Genomic DNA, 26,437 nt, shown 5'->3' on the forward strand with positions numbered 1-26,437 from the left:
GTTCAAGTGGAAATAGGAGGTAGGCTAACTATTTTGACTGACTTTTGCATCCACACAACATCTTTTACAACTGTAGTCCATAAATAGTATCTGCCTCCTGGTAGTGCTGAGACTATTGATACCCTCTACAATACTCAAGGAAAAATTGATTTTGCAACCCTTTCAATATACATTTTTTACTTGTGCTATTTTGATGCCATATACAGTAATCAAAGCAGTGGTGACTTTAAAGGGAACATGGGGACCATAATTAGCTATGTGTTGGTACCTAAATGCGAAGCTTGGTACAATCAGTTCATAGAACAAGTATCGGTACCGACAACCAACATTAAAATAAGGGTATGGTACCGGTATTTCTGTACCATCAGAATACATGTCTAATTACGGTACGGTTTTTTAGTAGATTGACTTATAAAAGGAGAATTACAATTGTCTTCTGAGACTATTACTAGTTCGTTCAAAAGATTTCTATTCCATACTTTTAAAAGTAAGTTACTTGCTGAGTTGCATGGTTCACTTGATTGTTCAGCAAATGACAGACAATTTCCTTTGCCTACCTATTTTAGTATTTTTCCAGTTTATTTGATTTTTTCAAGATGGTCTGGCAAATACGGGTTTCAGTTCAACAGGGGGCGGCTAAAATGGATTTACTGATTTTTTTCTCTTGTTCTGCTTGTAAATATCTTTTTGCAAATTTTCCATAGAGTGATTTAGCTATTACTGTAGGTCTTGTGGTAAGACCTATTTGACTTGAGAATGATTTATTTATTTTTTCGTTTAACTTAATTCCTTCAGGTAATACACGTGCCATTTTAAAGGATTTAACTTAGTGAAAATCCAATCGTGCGTGTAAATTCGCTTAGTCTGTAGGTTTTCTGTGACGGTGTGTGTTAAGCGCCATTATGTCCGTAGGACGCTCACGAGAGTGAAGTGAGTGCTGTGAGATGGAGTCCCGTGGACCATGTAGTGGCGACCGGAGGCGCAGACAGACGAGTCAAACTGTGGGACGTGTCCAAAGGTAACATTCCACCTTCTCCCACCCACCTAGCTTAGCATGGCAACATCCACTCACTTCACCGCCATCATGATCATGTTCTACCACCCAGTGCCATCTTGATATGAATGTTTGTATTAACTGTTGTGGTATTGCTGCTAAGGTGTAGGTGTAGGTGAAGCAGTTTGTGTGGATTTTTAACATTTTGTTAGAGGTTTTTACCAATTGGGGATGTGTGGAAAAACTGTGATTTAGCATTTGGTTTAATGGAAATAATATAGCCTAGGTTTTATTGTTGTGAAATTTTTCCATATGATTTGGAAACAGTGTAAAATTCTTCAAAGCTATTCATTTTATTTATTTACCGTCACAATTTAAAATACTTGTTATTTTAAAACTTAAGGGAATTATTTAAAGAAATAACTTTTAGTGAATTGTTGTTCTCTGTTTTTTTTGTGCTAAAAATAACATTTTGTTTGCAACCCTTTGAACTAGTTTTACAGATAATCCGTTATATAATTATTTTGTTATTAATAAATACATTTTAACTGAGTGTTTCAGTATAATGAATTTTTACTAGACCTTGGTGCATGGAGTTTTAGTGTGTGTAGGCCTAATTTTCTGCACAATTTTAAACAAATCTTTTGTTTGTTCAAATTTAAGAAGTTGATGCCCAATAAGTGCCTTTATAAATTTAAATTTTTTCTTATCTTATTATTGAATTTTAGCATTCAGTGAGATCCCAGTATTTTCAAGCATTGCATTCCCGGTTTATACAATTTTTGTGATGTATGACTAATCAGTGATGTTAAAAGCTTGTAATTTATTACCCTGCACCAATTTATCCTGTGTTTAAGACTTACAGATCAAAATATTTTTCATAAAACAATTACTTTAGTTTTGGACATGTATAGGAGTCAATAAAAAGAACAATAAAGATATATTTAATGACATAATAAACTTTTTTCTTTTAATCCACCTTAAAAAATTGTCTTAAATTTGTCCTATAGTCAGCTTTTTATAAACATGTACGTCCATGCTTACAACTAAAGACGATACGCAAAGCAACTAAGCTCAATGGAATTGTTAGACTAATATATTTATTACAGACTAATTCTAAAACAAATACATAGTAAAAACCTGTACATGCATGAACAAGCAGAATAGATGTAATGCCTGCATGTGGACGAGTTTAATAAAACCATTAACCGTCATCTAATATTATATTGTTGTATTAGTGCATGGGTCGAGTCAATGATAGATAAGGAACAAATACTGTGGACTGTTCATTTTGAAACACCTTTGACTTTTGATTTTTGCTTAGACCAGAAAGAAGTTATGTAATTTCAGTTACAAATGACATTACTTCTGTAGAGTTAAAAGCCTAAAAAAAGATTAAAATAAAATTTCATGTTTAAGTTTATACAGCTTGTCTAGTAATGATAAGGTCGTTGGTTCGATCCTAAAACATTAGTACCAATATCTAGTTGAAAATTTAAACCTCAACCCATCTATCCTTGACCATCGGGCTTTAATAAACAGTACTGGTCTTAGTATCAAAGCTACACAGATCATCTCACTCCATTCTACACTCATGCTTCATCCATAGCCAGCTTAAAATATGCAACGACGTGTGCGTCGCTGTCACAAAGAACTGAATGGGATTGAATGGTATATAGCACTGCAAGAAAATGTAGTGATTGACTCTTCTCATAAGAAATTTTTGAGCCACAGAGAGCTGTAACCACACACTTGCAATGTCTTGTATTGAACCAAGGGAAAATCATAGTCTTTCTTTAGGCAAGCACAACTTGATTTCATAAAAGTGTCATTCACTCCTTAACTCAAGTTAAATTTGCAGAGGCAACATTCCAAAAGCTATGTTGCAATTTGTATCTTGGGTTTTTGCAATAAATGTAAACACTGGCCAGCAGCACTTCATATGTCTTTAGGTGATATACCATAATCAATTATTCAATTAGACATTTATCTCACGTTGACCTCTCGTATCATGCCACTGGCGAAGAAAAAAATAACCACTAGCTTTGACTATTAATACAACTTCTGTATCCAATAGTCAATGCTACTAGACGATCATTGTAAGCTTAGAAGTGTTTTTGTTGTTTTTACTACTCTGTGGTGCAGCTTGTTGTCTAGGCACCATTCATGTTCATGAATAGTCATTCTCTTTACTCATGTTTATTAAAAACATTATACTACATTGTATAGATCCCTATGTGTTTATTAGCACTTAGCAAAAGAAACAACAGTAAAGCAAATACAAAAAAAAAATATTTTGCTTAATCAATTCATAGCAAAAACATATATGCACTCTGGAGTCCGGATAAATTAAAAGTAGGCCATTCCCTAATCCCTATTATGGAGTCAGTTAATTATAATTGCTGCAGTTCACTCATGGCTGGGAGCAGAAACAGCCAATGCAGTGCGTGGATGAGTGTGAGGGAATGTTGAAATTCAGTTTCATACAATAGGAGATCCGTAATATAGCTACAAGAAATCATCAGGTAGCAGCACTAAACAAAATTGCTTACAGGCTAAGGGTATTACCAAATAAAAGGGAAAAGAAAAGGCAAAATACACAGACAATAAATCGCAAAACCACAAATGAAGCAAGCTATAAACTAGTACAATGTCTAACCTCAAAATGGGAGCCAACCCCATCCTACCAACTTGATTGGCTAGGCCAAACTAACCGATGGAAGTTTGCATTGCTCTGTCCGCCTTCGGTTACACAATTGAAGGTTCATAAACAATTTAAACATTGACTTGGACTATATATATATATATATATAAAATAATAAAGTTTTTTTTAGGCTAGGGGTCTATTGCAAGCTGGCTTTATTACCTTAAATTTTATAGTATATTTCGTACCTAGGGCCAAAAATGATGTTTTGCCGGCTCGAGATAGTTATTAAGTTCGAGACGAAGTCGAGAACTTAAAACGATCGAGAGCTGCAAAACCATTTCGGTCTGTGGTATGAACGCTATTATTCACCACACTATACTCTATTACCACTATTCACCACAATAATAATGCACACTGATAGTCAACACAACTACAACGTTAAGGTTATGTGAAGAAATAATTTAAAGAATCAGAAAAAATAATAATAAATAGTTGCTAGGCAGCCGTGACTATAAAACAATTCTATTGCAATGCTATGGATTCTGATTGTGTATTTAAAGCTAGCGGGCAGCTGATTTTGCGGCCCTAGGGATGTAAAAACCTGCTCGGTCCCCAAATGACGATGACAGCTGGCATGGCCAGCAAAACGTAACTTTCAGCCACCAATTAACGTATGAAAAACAGCTAAAAACATCATAGTGTGGTAAAAAGTATTTTTTATGTATTTCAAATTAATGTTTTTTTTATGTATGTGTTGTGTACCCCCAAGTGAAGAGTCTGCGAAGATAATGTTTCTTGTTTCTTGAAGACCTGATGATGGGATTGTAATCTCTAAATGTATACTCTTATATAGTTATTTGACCAAAAACAGGAATAGATTGGACTGAAGGTATGTAACCTAGATTATTTTATAAACTGAATACTATTTATAAATAAGATCCTGAGTAAAAACAATGTTTTTTTTGCTTATGTGTTTTGTTCATTCATATGGTTGCGTACAATATAACTTTCTAAATTTAAAGAAATAACAGTTGAAGTTCCATCAAAGGATTTTTGTGGACATACAGAGAATTATGATGAGTAAAAAGCTGAAAGATGACACAATTTAAGGCAAAAATCTATTATCATGTCAACTTCCACCCAAGCTATCCACTGTTTGGACATCTACCACCCAACTCCAAACACAACAAAGGGAGTGCTGATGATTAGCACACTAGACCAGACCAAGACATGATACAAACCCAGTACTGTCTCCTGTCCATAAACAACACCTCAAACCACTAGACTTTTGATCAGACCTAACCATCTACCACAACAAGTCCCGACTCAACCTCAGCCGGCGCCATAGCACAAGTTTTGTTACCAAGTTTTGTTGGTCGACCAGTGCTAAATCTTTTGTTTTGTGTTATGTTTTATGTTACTTATTTATTAAAATTTTGACAAACTTCATAACGAGGAATATTTAAATGAATTCTGCTTTATATTCTTTTGATCTGATGACGTGCTCCATTCGAAGCATAAAACAGCTGTAGTCCTAACAAACTACAAAGGATCGTTTCAGCAGTAACAGTGTAATATATCAATTATTTGAGATGGGGACGCCACTTGGTGAATTTTAACCCAAATATGATTGAAGGATGAGTGGCGTGTTCTTGTAGTCTTGTCACTAAGGCTGACTTGTTCTTTAGACACAGCTGTTAATTAATAGCCCATACAGCTAATGGCAACTAAGAGACCTACGGTTTATAGTGGAATCCAAACCACATTTTTGCCTTGTTATTAACAAATTGGTCTAATTAACACGATTTATCTAATCAGGATAGCACTGCGGGTAGTCGTAGTACTCACTAGTGCAGACGTTAATCCACACCAGGGAGTATCGCATCCACAGTGCATGCCTATAGATATCCACAATTTGTTACCTCCTAGTAGCTGGATTACAGGACCCCAGTCAACTATAAACCACTAGATAGTTAATTCAGACCCAGAGGCCATTCCATCATGATACCACAACAATACTGGTCAATCAAAAGACCAAGCCAAGTACAGTACTGTAGACTCTTAATAATTTGAAATTGAAGAGTCAAGCAAATAAATTAAATATCTAGGGGCTCGATTTATTGTTTAAAAAAGAAACCATTTGAATGATAAACATGTGAATAATAGCAATTCTAAAAATAGTATATTTCTATAATAGAATAGTGCAGACAGGAGGTCTAACACGTCTAAACTAGTAATATTTAGGGTATCAGCCCAAGACTCTTCCGCTGGGCTTTCTGTGTGTTATAGGAACGTGATGTAGACGGGACAGAGTTATAGTATCAAACATACAAATATGTTCAAATACAAGTCCAGTAGACTGATAAATGAAAAAAAAACAACATTGTAATATAATGTAGGGATGAAACATGAAGAAACTCTTATTCCCCAATATAATGTCATAAGCATTTGATGTAGGTGGATTTGGTAATGCTTCGTAATTCAAGTCACTAGTCAAATCTTTTGAAATGATTGAAAAGGTGTAAAACTGATGATTAGAAATTTTAGTAGGGAATAGTAAGAAAAAGTAAAAATTGTATTACCAGACAACTTGCCTATTTTACACTTACAACTGAGCCTAGCTGTACTTAAACTTGTGCTATCAATATAAAGGATCTTGACTAAAGGAACAGCTGATATTGGTCATTAACAAAACAGAACAAGGCACCATATATAGCTTCATTTTAATCCTTCATCTTACTGATAATATTCTACATTCTAATCTCATCATTCATTCTAAAGATCCAATTCCTATGTGGTGACTGATACGAATGTAGTCGCGCCTTTAGAGTTGTACGGCTCGAGACGCTCGTCTTAATTCCTATCCCGCGCCGCGACTAGTGACTAGTGCAGTTGCACTCTTGACCGTCATGTAATAAGTACAGTTGGCAGCGAATATATTACTTGAAGAAGACGAGGAAAAAGAAATATTAATGTGCATGGTAAAAAAATGAATAACCTAATCCTTTGTTCATCATATGGCGAAAGAGGGGTTTCAGAGTATTCTCATTCAGAGACATCATCTTCAAGTATTGGGGATGCTTGGGGTTGTAAACGGATGGGTGGTGACGAACCAGTTTAATCTAATTTGAATCATCCATGAAGTTACACACCTCAAACTCCGTATGTATTAACTAAGAATTCGTTAGAGCCGCGCGACTGCAGCGACTGGACTGCTCACAGAAACACAAAATAAACTATGAAAAAAATGGAAACATCTGACGATAACAGTGACCATAAGTTTATCCTTGGATTATTAAATAAGTGGTCCTGACTACAGAAATATCTTATCTTTGTTATTAACAAAGCTATACGTTAAACTTACAATAGCCTATCCTTATTTGTAGCTTCATATTGATTGATCTATCACATTCACTATAGTCTGTATAATTGAAACTGTCTCCTGGCCTTTTATTTACCTGGGACTGGCCTAGGCCGTAAACCTAAACTCATCGCGGTGGTGTAACAACAGGACTGAATTTGACCTGGTCCGGGCCTGGGTCTGCAAGGGCAGCCATGCGAACGATTTCAGGGGTGCGACCATAGGACTGAGGGAAACCTCCCACGCTGCATCAGTTTATTCCCGTTCTCCCAAGGCCAGCTCCCTTCTCCCTATCTACATCTATACAGGTAAGAGAATTGATCACCTCATGAAATCGTTTACCGAATTGATGCGTTGTGTTTTCGAAGAGATCAAACATAACTGAGTGGCATAATTTTTCAGATCAAGACAGAAATGTCCTATTCTAACCTATCCTAACCTAAACTCAAACCATAACAATATTTACTACAATAAAAGGCAATTTACCTGTTTAAACTATTTTAATAAAGACAAGTGCTGTCAAATTTACATGGAGTAAATATTTCCGTGAACGATTCCATGAGCCGAACCCACAAGTTCACTATGTGTCCGAGGGTAGGGTGATGGGAATTAGGCAGGGAGAACGGGAAGATTCCATTCAGTCGTAATGTCGCACCCTCGGAAAATGCCGCATGACTGCCCCAGGGGGCTCAGGCTGGCCCAGGTCTGATTCAGTCCTGTTGTCACTTTACCACTCAACGCACCTCGCCCTAATTAGTCACCCACTAGTTCCAGTAACTATTTAATCCAAGACATAATTACCAAAAAGTATGTTGTTCAATGGTATATTGCCAACATTTCCCATCACGATGGTAAAAAAAAAAAAACAATATAGGCCTACCTCACAGCAGTTTTTTTGTGTATTGTTTTTTTACTATTGTGATGGAAAATCTCCACAATAAACCTTTAAACAAGATTAACTCACCATCACCAACAATGAACTTCAAACAAAGTACCAAAAAGTTGCTAAAGATATAAGATTATGGATACTAAACCAGAGTGAGTTTAATTAAGAATCAACAATATAAAGGTGAAATAAAAACACGACACTGGTGGTCAGCTTATAGCAATGTTTGATTAGTATAGCCCTTATTATTCATGAACCTTCTCTCATCGCATCTAGTCCATACACAAAGTGATTAGGTACAAAGACTTTTTGACAACCTTATGGCAGCTACCACCTAAAACTTGGCAGTAACCCAGCCTAATGAATTTCATTGTATAAAATATAGGTGAAACATTTCCACAGGCAGGTGAAGGTGATCCGGATTTCATCAGTCCTAATCATGGTTGCATACCGAATTGCGTTTCTCCATCCTCCATTGTTGTTGCAGGCATGGCCGAGAGCAAAGGCATGTTGGTTGGCTGCAACCAAGGCGTCATGTCGGTGGACTTTGACTCCAACTGTACTCACATCATCTGTGCATCCAACGACTTTGCCTCCAGAGTGTGGACTGTTGCGGACCAACGACTGAGGGTGAGTCTTCCAAAGTTATATTTTTACTCCGTGAGATGAGGAACATTGTTTTCCATCTCATATAATAGTCGAAGAAATCACTTCATTGGCTTAGCTATGTTGCCATCTTTATAACCTGTTGAACTTTTCTTCAGGGACTTTGATTATGGTTTCATTAATGTTATCAAACTAGGGGTGTGCGGGAATTCGAAAGTATGAATAGTTGAAAAAATATTTCAGGATTCAAGCCCAGCTCAAACAAAATGGATGTATTTGAAGATTCAAATAGTTGATTCACCTAAAAATAAACTCCCAAAGACAACCAAATAAATACTCCCTTTCATGCCGACACCTTTAAACCGGACATCGGTTTAGACGGACTGTATTCAGCAAGAGTCACACCTCTTTAACCGGATAATTTGCAAAGGCACATTGCTTTAACCAGACTGGATCGGCAGGAAGTGGGCGGTACTGTAGGAACTTTTCCGAGATACATTAACAAGTTTTATATTAATATTTAACCTATTAATCTAAAATTAATAGGTTAAACTTATATTTAACCGGAATACCCGTTATTTGGGTCCCAAAGAATCTGGATAAATGGAGTCTACTGTATTATAATCATCACAAACAACTTCATAAGTCGATTTAAAGTCTACAAGCCCTTATCTTAGGACAATTTGTTTGTTGTATCATTATCAAAATCTCTCCGTCTAGTTTACTCACTGCTGCAATAAAATACTGTGATTTACCGTTGTTTTATATTTAAAGATCATTTTTAATAGAGGTTAGTATTTAGTGAGATTTTAAATAAATGAGGAAAATGGGGCAGTTTCAAGCCATAAAAAAGATTGTAATAATTATAATTTTAAGATATTTTTATTATCATTAGTCGTATATTGCTTATTGTTGCTACTAAGTTTCATGAAATTGAAAATGCGTTCAGGCCTTCCACCAGCTACAGAAACAATAATCTCTTATTTGATATTTATATATATCATCATACTTGGGAATAACGAATAGAAATTCTATCGAATAGAACTATTCATTAGTTTTTTTGGCTAACTTCTATTTTATTCGTTTGTTTTGAAATTAACTAACTAATAACTTCTATCAGTTACTTTTTACGGGACTAACTAATAACTTCTAACTAGTTAGAATTTTCAACTACCTTTCCCAATTATGCGGAAGCATCTCAAATACTGGTTATTTATTTCACGTGATCAGTGAGGGTTGTTGCGTGCGGCCGTGAGAGGTCAGTGCCCTTGTAGACAAACAACGCGGGGGGTGGGGAAATAGAAAGTCAAAGTCCAGTTGCTTTGGAATGCAGTGGGCCTGTGGAAGGGTAGTGACGGCCATTATCAACACTTCAAGCTCTGATGGGTGGGAAGGGAAATGTTTGTTTGGTGATTGATAAGTGTCAAAACATTGTCTTTAGTTGATGTTCATTATCTGACAAGTTTTATGTCATTTGTTTATGTTGTAGTAATGTAAAATGTGACAATGTTTGATTAAAACACAAGTACCAGGGGACCGATCCTGCTCGAGGTGTTTGATTTGTTCAAGAGGTAAAAAATAGAGCTTATAAGCCTACAAATATTTTCAGTCTTACTACGATTAATTAAATAGTAAAGTCAATTTGTTTTTGTTAGACATCCACTTATCCTCAATTTAGTCTACAAAACTTTTTAATTTGGACGATCAATCTATAAAATGTCCACAATAAGCTTCAAATCAATATAAAACTCATGATACATAACATCTGTTATCTGACGACCGTTATTGCATTAAGTCACTGGGATCGTGGAACGTTGCAACTATAATTACGGGATGGTGTAATAACGCATCAATTCGTGCGGTGCATCGTCGAAAAATACAAATCTCCTTGGCCTTTCCTTTAGATTTTTAGTTCAATGTCAGTGTATATTGTTTTGCAGTAGAACACTTAATGTTTTTGAACAGTCGTAATTATCCCTTTGGTTAGTATGACATCATACAATGCAAATGTATTATACAAGCAATTTTCAATAGCATTAAAATTGGAGGAAATCGTAGGAGCCATTTTTTAAATCATATCTTGCGCAATCTTTACTCATTTTATAGTATATATTAGTAACCAAGATGTGACATTAAAAAATACTTTAAAACAACTGCCCAACGAACAACTAATTTCTACTAAAACTAACTTTATTTTCTATCAGTTAGTTTTTCAACTAACTAATAACTTCTATCAGTTACTTTTTAAACTAACTAATTTATAACTTCTATCAGTTACTTTTTACGGGACTAACTTATAACGTCTAACTAGTTAGAATTTTTGACTAACTTTCCCAACTATGTATATCATATAAATATTTTTTATTCAACAATATAATCGTTAAATTGTTAAATCTCTTATTTGATATTTACATATATTATATAAATATTTTTTATTCATAGGTATATCTTTTATATATTTTTTATTTTCCATCCCAGTATGAAGAACCTTATATTAGATTGCCTTTGTTGTAGCTGTAGTTCTTGAGCAGGTAATATGTTTGTGTCTCTCTATGCATTTTGCCATCTTTTGTGGCATCTTCAGGGGTCTTCTTAAGTTATCTTCTTATCACTAACACTGTAGTCTATACTGTATAAAACAATATTCACACCCGCTGTCACTAGTATCCCGGTCAGGCCAACAACGCAAACGGACAGGCAAAGAAATAAAGAATAAAATTAAATGGAGGAAAAAAGACCTGTTGCCAGGACTCTGCTGTAAATATTTTTGTATACAGTATAGACTATAGTGTTAGGGATCAGAAGATAACATAAGAAAGAAGACCCCTAAAGATGCTACATAAGCTGGAAAAATTGATAGTGACACAGACCATATTACCTACTCAAGAACTACTGGCTGCAATCACAAAGGTAATCTAATATAATCTCACTTTGATTTCTAAAGGCAACCCCAACTCAATTTTCTAAAGATAAATTTCAAAATATAACAGCAGTTTAACAGGTTAATTTGCTTTTGATTTCTTCCCTTGCTTAAACTCGCTTATATTGTCTCTCTTTCAACCGCAATGAATTTACCTACTCTTTCTTTTGCGCACATATAAGGCGAACGGGTTGCGCATGCATTCTAGAAGCCTACCTACCACTACTGCTTTAGTTTTGTTTTGTTCGACTATCTCAACAATTTATTACCTTCGGATTAATGTAATCAGCGTCTATTGGTGTGACTCTCAGTGTCATTGAAGCATTTCCTCATCCTCCCCTTTTGCCATTATAATTCAAGTATTTAACCACAATCTAAGAAACTTGGTTCTTGATCTGTGGAAGTGAATTCTAGAAAACAATAAAATGCAAGGGGTGGAGCCCTAAAGAAAATAACCTCATTCGTTACCATTCGTTCCTCCGCTGAGTCATAAGCTTTATATATTGATACTTCATTAGTAAAAATCGGGTTAGGACAGATGAAAAAGGGATGATGCAGAAAAAAAAACCCTTTTAGTATATAGACGATAAATGCTGTTTGTTCTACTAAGCCAACCAAAAATCCTTTAAAACATAGAAATATGTTATTTAACTTTTTTCACAATATGTAGATCGAATCTTTTAATATGTTGGGCAAGTTTATAAATTGCTCAAAGAATGAAAATAATTCAATTAGTTTGTTGTATATTTATAAGCTTGAAGAAGAAACACTTTTTAAAGACATGATGTATATCCCATGGAATGTGTTTATGTTTATAATACCTGTAGTGTATATTTATCTGTTGTTGCTCCTGAACATATCATTACAAAAACAGTTTTATTCGTATAATGATAACAATCTTCTTGTAATATTTTTTACAGTTCTTTTCTAAGAAATAATACGACATATCCTTCATTGCATAACAAGTCATGTGTTATTGTTGACGTGATGTCAGTTGTTATCTAACAATACTGATTATATGATATTTACAATTTTCCCATGAAGAACATGTTGTGTAGCTCGATATGTTTTTGTATCACGGTTGGTGTTAATAGCTCGCCTACCAAGGTTAATATTTGTGTTTAATGTATTATTAAAACATTTGTGTCATTTTTTATAAGCAAAAATGATCTTTAAGGAAAATCAATTTTTGAATGATCAAGATGTAGCTTACACTGATTGACTTTACACACACGTTGCGAATTATTCATATTTTTAGCATTACAAGCTTAACCAAAAATGCCATCTTAAGACGGTTTTATATTAATTTTTGAGATTATTGGTTAGTTCGTTCTATTCTAACACTATGGATTGTTCTTTAAGTTTTTCTGCTACAATGTTAATTGATTCTATGGAACATACATGTACTGTACAATCTTTGAATTATTAGTAAAATTCATTTTGACTTTATTTTATTAAATAACTTCTTGATCAGCATTGTACTTGTTATTAAATTTACAGAAAGAAAATCAGAATAGGTCTAATAACACTTGAAATATATATTTAAACTTATACTGGTTGACTCACAAGACATATAAATGATGGTAAGTGTCGATCAATTTTGATTGGAGCGAATGAAATAATTTCCTTATATTGGGCCTGATGATGATTGCAGTCCAATCGTAATTGATATTCACTTACCACCTTCTACTTGTATTTATCGTCTTGTGAGTCAACAGTATAAGTTTAAATCTTACTAATATTATAAACTAGCAGAGTACCCGTCCTTCGTACGGGGTTGGCATATAAGTATCAAATGCTTATAGCAGTTATGAGTGAGGACATGGTTTAAGAAATTTCGGTTCTTTTTTAAGTTCGTTCGCTACGCTCACTCACCTTTAGGTTGGAGCTCGTTCGCTGCGCTCACTTTCCTTCAGGTTAGCTCGTTCGCTACGCTCACTCGCCTCGAGGTTGAAGTTCGTTCGCTACGCTCACTCACCTTTTGGTTGCAAATTAGCTGTTGTCATAAATGTACAAGAAATAATAGTGCTGCACCCTGTTGGTAATCCTTGTAACTTTAATGCTATTGAAAATCATAGAACAGAACCAACTTGTTTAATTGAAACAGCTGTTAAGATTCATTAATTCCATTTCTCATAAGGTTAACATGGGAACCTTTGCTCCAGAGCCACTGGGGCGGAGCCCGGAAGGATTTTTGGGATAAAAATATGCCTATATATGTTAATCGGGAATATGAGCTATCATCATGCCGAATTTCAGCCCGATCCGACCAGTAGTTTTCGCGTTTACTTTTCCCATACACACAGACACCACCTCTTTTTTATAATAGTATAGATGTGAAAGTTTTGTGTTTGTTTGTTTGTTTGTTTGAAGTTCAATCACACATTAACTACTGGTCGGATTGGGCTGAAATTTGGTATGATGATAGCTCACGTTCCCGATTGACATATAGACATATTCTTATCTCAAAAATCCTTTCGGGCATTGCCCCAGTGGCTCTGTAGTTCCCCATGTTAACCTTATGAGTATTCATATTTAAAAGGAATTAAAGAATTTAGTCAGCTGTTTTAACTACAGAAGTTGGTTTTATGATATTCAATAGCATTATAAAGTTTGCCAACAGGGTGCAGTACTATTAATTTTTTCCAATTAATGACACTAGCTAATTTTAACCAAGCAGCAACAAAAAGCTGTGATGGACAATGATAAATTTACTTTTTTCTATTGTTTAGGTGTAGTGGTAGAACATTATAGCTATGGTAGATGTGCTATACTATATAGTAGACCATAAATTAAAAGAGCCAAATCTTTTTAAACTGTGTCCTCTCTCCCATTACAAACGCAAAGCACGATTAAAACTGTAATAACAATGTTATGTTTATACGCCAACCCCCTACGAAGGACGGGTACTCTGCTACTACATGATAAGTGTAAATAAGTGTAAATACAGTATAAGTGTATAATAACAATTGAATGTATATTTCAAGTGTTATTTATACACATTTCTATTTACTTTAATATTGGATATTGTTTTTTTGATAGTCCTATGACATTTTATGTTTACTATCTACACAAACTTATGCAACAGTTATTACTTGGTACTGTTTGTAATTTTGTACGGTGAGAGATAACTGGTCTAGTGGTAATGCACAGACTTTAGTCCCCGAGGTCCAGGGTTCGAATCCCGCCAATCACCGATGGTTTTTATCAAAATGATAATGCAGTGAGCCTCCTGGCCTAGCCTAATGTAATGTGTAAAACAACTACAGAGTGGGGTCTAGCGACCTAAAACGTAAAGGTGCAAAAAAGATTTATATTAACACTTGTAACTCTTACGTGATTGTATGTTTACACATGATAAAAATAAACCATTTATGGAATACAAAAAAGATAACTACTCGTAGTAAAAACCTCCCGTTTTCCACCAGGCTAAGGACGGAGTTGATTACACACGATCTCAACTATGTGGTAACGGCAGTTTTGATTTAAGCGGTGAAAAATAAGTCTTTTTAAGTGTACTGCAGTAGTTGATTATCAGATAGATTGAGTGAGTAGATGGATCACCTGGGTTATACGAGTGGGTGATTGCAAGGAAGCTGTGTAATCATAGTTGTTGTACCGAGGATTAATGTGAAATAATGGATCAAGCGAGTAGTGGTAGCTCAGTAGGCTTAGGTGTCTGTTATTAAGGCTGAACACTATGAGGCCATCTCCTGTGTTATTACCTAAAAGTGTGAAAATAATCAATAGTTCAACGACCTTTGGGTTTTAGGTGCATCGTTTTGATTAATATCCAGGAGTTTGTTGGTTTCGGTCTTGTGTATGATTGTGCATTATGGTACTTATGTAATATTGTTTTTGCCAGATTTGGTCATTGTTTGAGGGATGAAATTCTGTATAAAATGCAAATCTTTTAATATTTTAATGCTTTACATAGGTGTACTTTTCTTTTAAATGGCAACCATACGATGAGTGTAGGATGAATGGTGCAATCTTGTAGTCTTGTTAGTGACTAAGGCCAACATATTCCTTAGGCACAGCTATTAATTAATAGCCCATACAGCCAATGGCAACTTAGGGACCTTCAGTTTATGGTGGAATCCGAACCATATTTTTCCCTTGTAATTAACGAATTGGTTTAATTTTTAGGATAGAACTGCGGATAGTCGTAGTACTCAGTAGTGCGGACGTTAATCCACACCAGGGAGCAACGCATCCACAGTGCATGCCTATAAATATCCACAATTTGTTACCTCCTAGTAGCTGGATTACAGGATTACACCACTGTCCCAGTCAATCAATAACCTTTTTGGATTGTGTTGGTTAGAGTGGAGAGCAGGATGCACATGTACACCAAAAACAATTCCTGGCTCGTGCCTAGCGTCCTAGGACAAGCTGTGGTAAAGTTAATGCCACTCGAATGTTGTGACTCTTGGTATGACTTTGAGCTTTTACTCTTCTCTCCCTCACACTGTCCATTGGCACAATATATACTTTGACATGTAAAATTATCTAGATAACTAACCTCTCAGAAGAGTTAAAACTACTGAAGATTTTTCAGATAAAAAAGGATTAATATTTTCGTAAGGAGGGACTTTAAAGAGTTCATTAGCTAATGGAGAGTTGTTTGATACATTTTGTGAATGCCAAGCTCAATTTTAAAGCATCGTATTGATTATAAAAAAACGGAAGCCACTTTCAAACAGTGCACCCCAGTTTTGTAAAAGCAAAGCAAGTTTAGCACATCAAAACACTTGTGTTAATATCCATTGTCCAACGACCAGGTTTTATGTAAACATCCTTGATCCAGTCATTCACCGAATAACTTGTTGAACTAAAACGACAATTTACACAAACCCAATTGCATTGTCAACGGTTGTAAGCGACCTTCAGACCCAGACCTAGATAAATGAATGAAAAAGAAGATTGTACAAGAGCGGTCAAAAGAAACTGCTTCAAACAAAGCGATGGTGATGAGCCCGTGACAAAGCCAAGGACAAGGACAACTCATCAATGAATTGGAGACAAAATTTCCCTCCTTGTGGTAAAAAATCCCACCACATTATAAGAAATCCCTTTTTTACAGTTGCACCAAGCATGTAGTCGATTTGTTGATTGATATACATTTACGTCTTCTCTAAAAAGGTATTCAGCTTAAGAAGTTGTGTGGAATCTATTGCTTATTAAAATGTGTCTATACCTCATTAGTATTTAAGGTCATGTTTTATTAATGTGATAAAAATTTCTGTCGAATTCCAAATTGTAAAATGAGAAAAGATTCCTCCAAGGAAAAATTTAAAACAAGTTATTGCGATAGCAAATAATACGGAATGATCATCGTTGTCCTGTTTTCCGACTTATTGAGAATTTTATTGCTGTCAAGTAATTATGTACAAATTTATTTTCTACTTTCAAGGTGCATTATAATTGGCCAGAACATTTTATTTTACCCCTCTCACTGTCAAAAAATCCCGTTCTCGGAATAAAATCCCACACTTACCTTAAAGTTAACATTTACAATTTAATTTGGCATTCTCAAAGTGCATTAGAATTTATCACACATTTACTCCCATACATCGCCAAAAAATCCATATGCAAGATGAAAATTACCCTCAATTTAAATACATTTAAGTTTTGTAGTCAAATTAAGAAGTATTTTGCTGCTTAATTTGGCACTGGTTTGATCGTAATGATGATTGCAATATGGGTGCTGGTGTAATGATAAAGCATGGGGCTTTGCAGCCAGAGGTCCTGGGTTCAATTTCTGCCAATCACCAAAATTGTTTTTATTTATTTGATAGTGCCGCTACCCTCTAGGACTAGCCTGAAGTGAGTAAATCAGTTCCGGATCAGAACCTTACGTCCTAGGAGGTGGAACTTAAAACACACTGATTGAACACTCCTATTTGGTCTCACACACCCAAATATCGATAAAATCACTCAACGTAACTACAGTAATGTAGTCAATTTAAAGAGTAGTGTGCTTGTAAAATTCACTTACACTCATTTCATTTGATCCCTCTCGCAGTAAAAAAGTCCCCGCATGTGGGATAAAATCCCTCAATGTAAACAGTGCCCAATCAAGGAGTCAGTGAGTCACTGAGTTGACATGACACAAAGCACGGTGAGGCTAAGAGGTCGCCGGCCGGGCCAAGGCCGAGGCAAGGTCTAGGCCGAGTCATATCTCCTCCTTCCCTTCCGCTGATTCTGATTTGCATGCCAATTCCCACTTGGCTGCCCCGCTGACATGACAATGGTCCCCCGTATCTGATCGAGCAGTTTTTAAGCGAATTTGTTTTGGTAACGATTCAATTATTAATTTTCTTTTTAGTTTTCTCAAGGGTACGGAATTGCAATGTCCGGGTTTTTCTCAGTTTTGAGATTTTGATGTTGTTCTGCATCCTGTAAAACACTGTCGTGATGGTTTCTTTATAAACTGTACATTTTTGATAAACAATGAGTACAACATTTTGTCTCTAATTTTAGTGACAATTTGTTGTCAAGGTTCATTACATTAATTGGTAAAATAAAATGCAGATACAAACAGATGTAATATATAATCCTAGTTTTCCCATTCACAACGGGCTACTCAAGATATAGCATTCTCTCTGTTTTGAGAATACTTATTGAACAGGGATCCCCAACTTCTACCGTTGACGTGATCGGGTCGTAGAGAAACTCCAGAATGAAAATTTCAGCTTGTTGATTTGGATAATTATTGTGTCTGTCTATGCAGTGTGTACGTGCCCATAAAGAACCTACGTATTGATTTTGTGGAAGAACCAACCATAATGATTTCTAAACACAAGGCAGACGGAGAGTCTATGAACACGACCGCGGAGATTTATTTCCATCGTCGATACACCAGCTTCTGTTGATGCCCTCGAGGCGTACACAGTGTACAGCGCCGGTACACCGCGCATGTGTAGTGCTAGTGTTGGTGTTCACAGTTAAGACATTACTGCACGCGCACATTGCACGCTGCGCACAGGCCGTGTCGTGTTAGATCGCCCAGAGCAGTACATCAGTGGCCCACCGTGCTCGTCACCGCTCATGCGCGTCTAACTGCGTCTAGAAATCATATTTCCCGGGAAAACATACGGCGCAGTCGCGGGAGAACGGCGGGTCGATGTGTTTATTTAGTCCCCGTATGTGGTTTACAGTGCGGTATGTGGTTCCCTGGGGAAGACGTGCTAAAGTAGAGAGTATGGTTACGAGTGGTTGGGGTGTTGGCCAGATTTGAAGGGGTTTGGTGCGAGGTACCTTCGTCATTTGGTAAATGGTTGATGGAATCAGAGCACATGAAAAGAGCCCGAAATGTTAATCCCCAAAAAGGTTCACAAATCTTAAGCATGGAAAGAGCCCGGGTCTCCACAGGTACCTGAGGAAGAGGACGATGACTCGTGTTCTGAAATAGTGTTGTGTTTGGTTGGGTTAGGTTAGGTTAAGATAGGTTAGGTTAGGTTAGGTTAGGTAAACAGACTATTTCTTTAGTAATGTAAATATCTTTAATAATCTATATTTTAATAATGTATCTTTTAACAGTATATCTTTTAATATTGTAAATAAATTAATGTATTTCAACTGTGTTAATGGTTCTTCCTCCTTTGAATACGCGTTGTGAAAGTTCTAGGAAGAGTCTGGGCTCTTTTCGCACCGTCCTGGGAGGGACCTTAGAGGTCCGGGCGCTTTTCAAGCGTCTGCCTGAGTTTTTGGGCTCTTTTCATGTGCGCCCGATGGAATCCATATGAGCACCGAAGTTGTGATTCGGTGGATCAGTGGGTAGGGCTCGGATAGTGCCGTATCGTACATGTAGCCAAAACATGACAAAATCAAATCAAATCAAATCAAAATCTGCTTTATTTCCAAAAATGTTTACAATATATACATGTACAAAATACGAACAATAGTCCCGCATAGGCCGTAAAAGACCTGTGCGCGGGACGAGCTCTATTACAAATTAGAAATATTCTTAAAAAATTAAAACTAAATTAATCAAAATACTATTTACAACTAAGCTATGAGACAGCTACAGGAACAGTTAATGCTAAATAAAAGGTAGTCGAGTGAATGGAGTTGCAGTTACTGATATATGTACGCTAAATATTGTTTGTTGTACTTGTGTATAATTATTGTTAGGTATTGTATACTGAACCGATAAGTGTCTCAGACTGATCGAGCCCAATCTCCGACAGCCAACTGCTTACCGAGCGTTTATAAACTGGAATAGATACCTGTAGATCTCTAATCTCTGATGGTATATTCCTATACAAAAAATTCGCAATATAAAAAGCATTAGTAAGGTTTGCAGACTTGAAAACTCGGGGTACCTGCATACCTACATTTACAGCTCCTCTGGTGGAATAGTTATGTGTGATTGGCGTCACTATCAAATCTTGATTAGAGTAGGTATATACAAGTAAAGTTTTGATAAAAAGTTGACGCACCGAAAGTAATTGAGTGTTTTTGAATAATACATTTGTAGGGAATCGCCTGTTGAATTGAAAAGCTATTTTAATAATTAGTTTTTGTATGACAAACAGAGGCTTTAAAATATTGCTACTAGCTCCTCCCCATACTATAATTCCATATTGAAGTACTGATTGGACAAATGCATAGTATAACATTTTTATTTCATTGATGTTAAGAATTTCGCGAACGTTTCTAAAAACATAAATTAATTTCCTAAGTTTTGTCTTTAAATATTCAATATGGGGTTCCCATCTTAACCTACTATCCAATATCACTCCCAAGTACTTGTAATGATCTACTCTCTCCAAATGTAAACAACCACAGGTAGAGACACCTGGATCTCCACAAACATGCATCACTAGTCTGAGGTTGGTGGGAGGCTTACTACTTTGTCTGAGGAAAATTGGCATATATTTTGTTTTTAAAACATTCATTGATAATACATTTTGGGAGAACCATTTTTGAATAAGGAACATATCTGTTTGCGCTACATTGAATGTTTGGTCCCAAGTATTACCTTTGAATATAACTGCAGTGTCGTCGGCAAATAAAAAGAGCTTTCCTGTGATTGGAAGTTTGTCTAAATTATTTATGTAAATTAAAAAAAGGGATGGTCCCAGCGTACTGCCCTGGACAACTCCATAGTCTATTTCACGTATATCGCTAAAATTGTTGTTAATAGAAACTAACTGGCTTCGTTTATTCAAATAACTACTAAACCATTTTAGGGCCAAACCACGAATTCCGATGCATTCCATTTTATTTAAAAGAATATTTCTATCAATGGAATCAAATGCCTTTGCAAGGTCAATGAACACAGTCAATGCTTTTTCATTTCCGTTAATACACTCCGAAATATATTTATTCATAGCGAAGAGAGCATCACTAGTATTTTTACTCTTCCTAAAACCATACTGGCTTTCTGATAACAAATTATTATCTTCCAAATAACAGTGCAATTGTATTTTGACACATTTTTCTAAAATCTTAGACATAACATTCAACAGGGATATTGGGCGATAATTGTTTAACTCTTGCTTTGTGCCAGATTTATACAAAGGAACTACTTTCGCTATCTTAAAACGGTCAGGAAATTGTCCTGAGAGAATGCTTAGATTAACTAGGTGTTTGAGTGGAGGTATCAGTGCCGGAATATTATTTTGTAATAAAATCGCCGAAATTCCATCTATACCAGGAGCAGATCCACCACGCAAATCCCTAATGCACCACTCAAGTTGGCTGTCGGTGACCGGCTCTAGCCGGAACTCATGTCTGACTCTGAACGCTGAATCGTCAATCAGCGGAGGTCCAGCCAGTTGCGGTATGCGTTGAGCAAGATTCCTACCTACATTTGTAAAAAAGTTATTAAACGAGTTTGCTACTTTTTTTATACCGTCCTTATCGGATTTCTCATAAAAAAGACTTAATGGAAATTTTTCACGAATTTTCTTTATACCACTTATTTCATTTACTATATTCCAAAATTCTTTTGGCCGTCCAGTTGATTCGAGAATTTTGTGCTTGTAATAGGAAATTTTTGCTGACTTGATTTCTCGGTTTAGCCAATTACGATAATTACGGTAGTTGACTTTTAAGTTTTCGTCGAAAGGGTGCGTTTTTACACGTTTACTTAATTTATCACGTTCACGTATCCCACGAATTAGATTGGTTGTGATCCAAGGCTTTAGTTTCTTATGCCTACTGGTTTTATATTTAGACTTCGTCGCTTGGCATTTAAGATGGTCAAAAGTACTAATAAATGCATCGCAGCAGAGATTAACATCATGCAGAGCCAGAACATGGTCCCATGGCTGACGCTCAATCAGCTCTTGTAGCAATTTCTGGTCTATGTAAGTGATTGTTTCGTTGTCATCTGTTTTTGTGTGTAGATTTTTAGAAGAACAGTATTCAAGTTTAGCAACAATAGCATAGTGGTCAGTAACATCTGTTTTAAGTATGCATGAACTTATTGCGGAATAATCAAAGTGATTTACAAATAAATGGTCAATACAGGTCTCAGATCGTTCAGTTACTCTTGTCGGTTTGTTTATGTAATCCGTAAAGCCAACACTGTAAAGTATGTTTAAGTAATAGTCTTTTTCAAAAACATTTTGACAACTATGTAAAATGTCAATATTGATGTCACCAACATAAAAGTAAGTAGTGTGTTTATTAACATTGCTATAGTAGTTGTTTAGATCAGTTACGAATGAATGATAGTTCATAGATGGACTACGGTATATGGCTACTACATTAAAGTGTCTGTTATCAGTGTAAAAGTCTAATTGTAATCCCGTCGCCTCACCCATTGATATCTGTTGTGATGTTACTCCAAGTTCAGTTTTACAATTCACAATTACACCGTCGTTTCTGTTCCAATGTATTTCAGTTGAGTACAAATCATATCCCTCCAAATCTGTCAAATTGTTTCCACATTCCAACCACGCTTCAGTAAGTACAATCAGCATTGTATTCTTCAGCGAACAGCGCGGCGGCTGATCAGCCAAGGAATGAACCACTGTTACCAACCTTCACATCCACAATGACATTGGCAATTAGCACAGGGGCGGGTATGGCGAGCATTGTTGCCAACACTACCGAACAAACATTCCCAGAGGTAGGAACAATGGCCTCACTGACACGACTCCCTATAATCGCTACCATTGTGATCCGATCATTGGGCAAACAACAAACAATGCACCACAGATCTGAAACACTTCCGCCACTCCGCCGCCGAGACTGACCGGAATATCGATCCGAGGAACCGTTACCGCTGCGTGCAACTTGGCGGAGTTGGAATATTTTTGTTACAATAGGATTTGTTTGGAATTCGGGTCACTAGGGACATTGAGGAATCCTAGCGTGGTCTAGGAGCAAGAGGATATGAAGTTAAGTAGCAATATTATATAGAACCAGACATCATATAAATCAGACAGGTATATAAATGAAAAAAAGTAAATCAAAGATTATCATGTTTTTTTAACAGGTAAGGTTTGGACCATATGGTCCTTTTACTTATCATGTACACATTTACACTTTTAAATAAAACAATTATAAAATAACTCACAAACTCGAAATAGCGAATAAAACAGTCCTACGACACACAGCGAGGAAAAACCGCTACAAACCGAGGGCGACTATCAAGTATTTTTATAGGGAGAGGGAAATTATGACAGCAGTTACTACCAGGGCTAGAGATACACACACAGCGCTTCTGTAATATGATATACTCCCATAATGAGGCAAAATCAACGTGACATATACAGTGATTGAGCTCCTCAAACTATCTAGGTCAATTTAAAAATACTTTGTAAATCTATTAGGTTAAAATGTTTAAACTATTCTGAATAATAGCATTGACTTTGACTATTGGATACTAAAGATAGTAGTCAGGGGGAATTCTGTGAACTGAATATCACTGTCTGATTTTGTTCTGATCGTCGATCTGAAGTTGGTTTATAACATCGTGTTGTTTTTATATCATACATAGTTACTGTACAATTGACCTGACAAACTTAAGCACCCACACTCACCTCAAATCTCGCGACATAATTATTGTCTGTGGAAAAATGTTTTTCTATAAAATTATAAAAATTGGTGCGAGTTGAAGGTTTAAAATAATATTACACGGAAGTTTGTAGAAATGATTTGATTTTAAAACTGAACACTGTATAAAAAATACCAACTGGTTACGTTTATTTTCGTTTTTAAAACAATATGAAGCAATATCTTCTGGAATGGGTTGCTCAATAGTTTTCCAAGTTGAGTTCTGAATAACGGTAAGTTACTATAAAAATAACTAAGTATAGTATTACAAAATTTCTTCCGCGCCAGGATTATGACAATAAAATAAGCCAAGAACTATAACCTAGTCCGGCCAACTATAAAGTACCAAAACTAACTCCCACACTCTATGTCGCGACTTTTGTTAACGACGGGTTTTATTGTTGCAGTTAGTTTTGTTGTTTATGAAAATTCCGCTTCCTTCGACCTGAGTTTGAACCCGGTGAGTTCGTTGTATCCAAGGATATACCGCTGCGGATATGGGATCCGACGAGTGCATAAATACATGAGTTGTAACTCTCTAATTGAGATTGGCCGTTGGATCGCCACGCCAATTAGAACTTGATGATATACCATACATAATGTTCCGCTGCTATATGTAACTGTGATAGGCGGGGTCGGGGTCAATTTGACAAGGCTGTGATTTTGATCACACGAGTAGATGCAATTTCGTCTTTACAGCAAATTGAATTTGAACATTTAGAAGTGAGAGTATTTCGCTAAAAAAAAAAAAATAAAACGCGTACTGCATTTCGCTTTTTATGCATTGATTAAATTTGGTAATCATCTTTTTATCATCCACATGTTTCTAGTGTTCTACACTTTTTGTTTTCAGTACGTTCTCTGTATCTTGTTTAAATCGTGTTGGATATAAAAAGTCCTCAGTTTGTCGTAGTTTTTATAGTCTCGTTAAAACATTCTGGAGTTTGTAACTACTGTATACTAAAAGTTTTTACCATCTTCACCGCTATTTGACCATTGATTCAAAGACTACTTTTTTTCTGAATACAAACCAATCTAAGTAAATTTATCAATTCAATTAGATAGATGTTTAGTTTCTTCTATTTATTTGTATGCTTTTCATGTACAGGATGTATCCTTGCCATCTTGCATGTACAGTCTTTGAGTATTACAATAGTCAATGGTACTATACACTTTGTATATTGGCTGTTTACCGTTGATAGATAAATATTTAAATAACTATCTACATAGTACATACTAAGTTAATAAACTTATAAAATAAAATATTTTCAGAACACAAATTCTATATTTCTAAACGTGCTCAAGGGACAGTCCATTGATGGAAGTCATATTTTAGTATTTTCATTAAGTAATTCGAACAACCTTTAAAAGGCCAACATAGCTGCTTTAAAATATAAATAGACGAGCTATTACATCGAATCCATATCAAAAGTAAGTGTAAATTGTGTACTTTTTAACACTATATAGCTATTGGTCGATTCTGGTGTCTCAAGTATGAGTAGGATAGTTTGCAAATGGAGGCATTTTATGCCTACATAGACTTTTTAACATGAATATCATTATGTTTTTTCAAAGACTTGTTTAGCCTCCGCATTAATGTAAAGTACTCAAAATGGTTGACCATATCTGCATATACTGTAGTAATCCTTGGTCGCTGTAGGTGAAGACTTAGCACTCATATAGACCTAATGATGCGTTCAAGGGTTCAACCTAAGAACCGAAACTATGTCCCACTACAGAAACCGAGGAGTACTATATGTATGTATATTTGTTTTAAAAGTTTAAAATTACATACATACCTTCGACAATTTCCGCCAATAGTTTGAAGATCCCAACACGCGACACTTTCCACGTTCTGAGTGACATCCTATTCTCGAATCAGCCACAAGTACATATCTCCGCGGTGTGTTCTGAGCGCACAGTGGCCGATCGGTGCGATTTTATCGAATGCTTCACAATCATTATAATTGCAGCGAGCCCGAGGTACGCCATTACCTGCTGCGCGTCGCAAACAATTCATCTCCGCAGCGCTGTTTGCTTTATCTTTCTGCGAACCTCCGGTCAGAAATTGGCCACAACAATTATGGTGAGAGTTTTAACAGTTGTAACGAAACTAATTGAGTTCGTCACCTGCGCACCTCGACCACTTGGAACTTACTGCAGTAACTCGCTACAAGGTACTGCTACTTTATCTAGGCCGAACCTGGGACTGTTTTCTGTACATGTTTTTATTACGTGTAAATTACGTTTTCATCATACTTAATTCTCTTAATCGTCCGCAAACTCGTCGTTTTCGGGTAACTTCAAATACGGAACAGATAAACATAAATGGTCAATTTTGTTGTTTGCTAACCTCAACATTTTATAAGTGCATTATGAAAACGCTGCTAATCACACGCTATTTATTTGTGGATGTTTGTAAACAACAGAAATGTAAAAATTTATGACAATTTTGTATAACCTCAAATTATGTGGTCTAATCTTGTAACGATTAGAAGGTTATTTCCACAGTATGATGAAAATAGTTGTTAATCACACGGAGTGAAAGTTTATTTTTTGTACTACTGTAAAACACGATAGCTTACCAAAAAGAGCCGCTTTCGCTCATAGTGATGAAAACAACTATGTCATATGTTGGCCAACTTCAATGCAATCTAAGCATAAACATCTAGGGAGAAAAATAGTTTGTCCAATCCTGGTTGGTGTATAGGTGGTTTTAATCTCTTTTTAGTGTGTTCTACGCCATTCGCATTTTTACTTTTTTGGCAGGGAGGGAACGGTTCCACCCTGTTCTCACTATTTCACGTAGTCCTTTGGTTGGATTGCATGATTGATTGTGTTAACAGTGAACGAAAATATTGATGTCGATTTAGATTAATATATTTTACTGTATTTCGGAGGGACGCTATAGTGAGACATTTTATCGCCATGCTAATGAAATCATTTTATCTATTCTACATTTCAGTTATATATATTATAATGAGGACATAGATCCTAATCCCGTT

At 35.9% G+C, this 26,437-nt stretch overlaps 1 protein-coding gene across 1 annotated transcript in view; it reads left to right on the top strand.

The window, feature by feature from the left end:
- The window catches only part of LOC128988768 (autophagy-related protein 16-1-like), a 204,403-nt gene that overhangs the window by 13,718 nt on the left and 164,248 nt on the right, over positions 1-26,437 (top strand). Inside the window, exons 6-7 of the mRNA XM_054410386.1 lie at positions 913-1,018; positions 8,376-8,518. Of these exons, the coding sequence (XP_054266361.1) occupies positions 913-1,018; positions 8,376-8,518 (249 nt within the window). The remainder of the gene's footprint in view (positions 1-912; positions 1,019-8,375; positions 8,519-26,437) is intronic.

The sequence above is a fragment of the Macrosteles quadrilineatus genome, unplaced genomic scaffold (assembly GCF_028750875.1).
Source record: "Macrosteles quadrilineatus isolate MER2022 unplaced genomic scaffold, UCM_ALF_1.0 Scaffold_3__2_contigs__length_128488019, whole genome shotgun sequence".
Lineage (NCBI taxonomy): Eukaryota > Metazoa > Arthropoda > Insecta > Hemiptera > Cicadellidae > Macrosteles > Macrosteles quadrilineatus.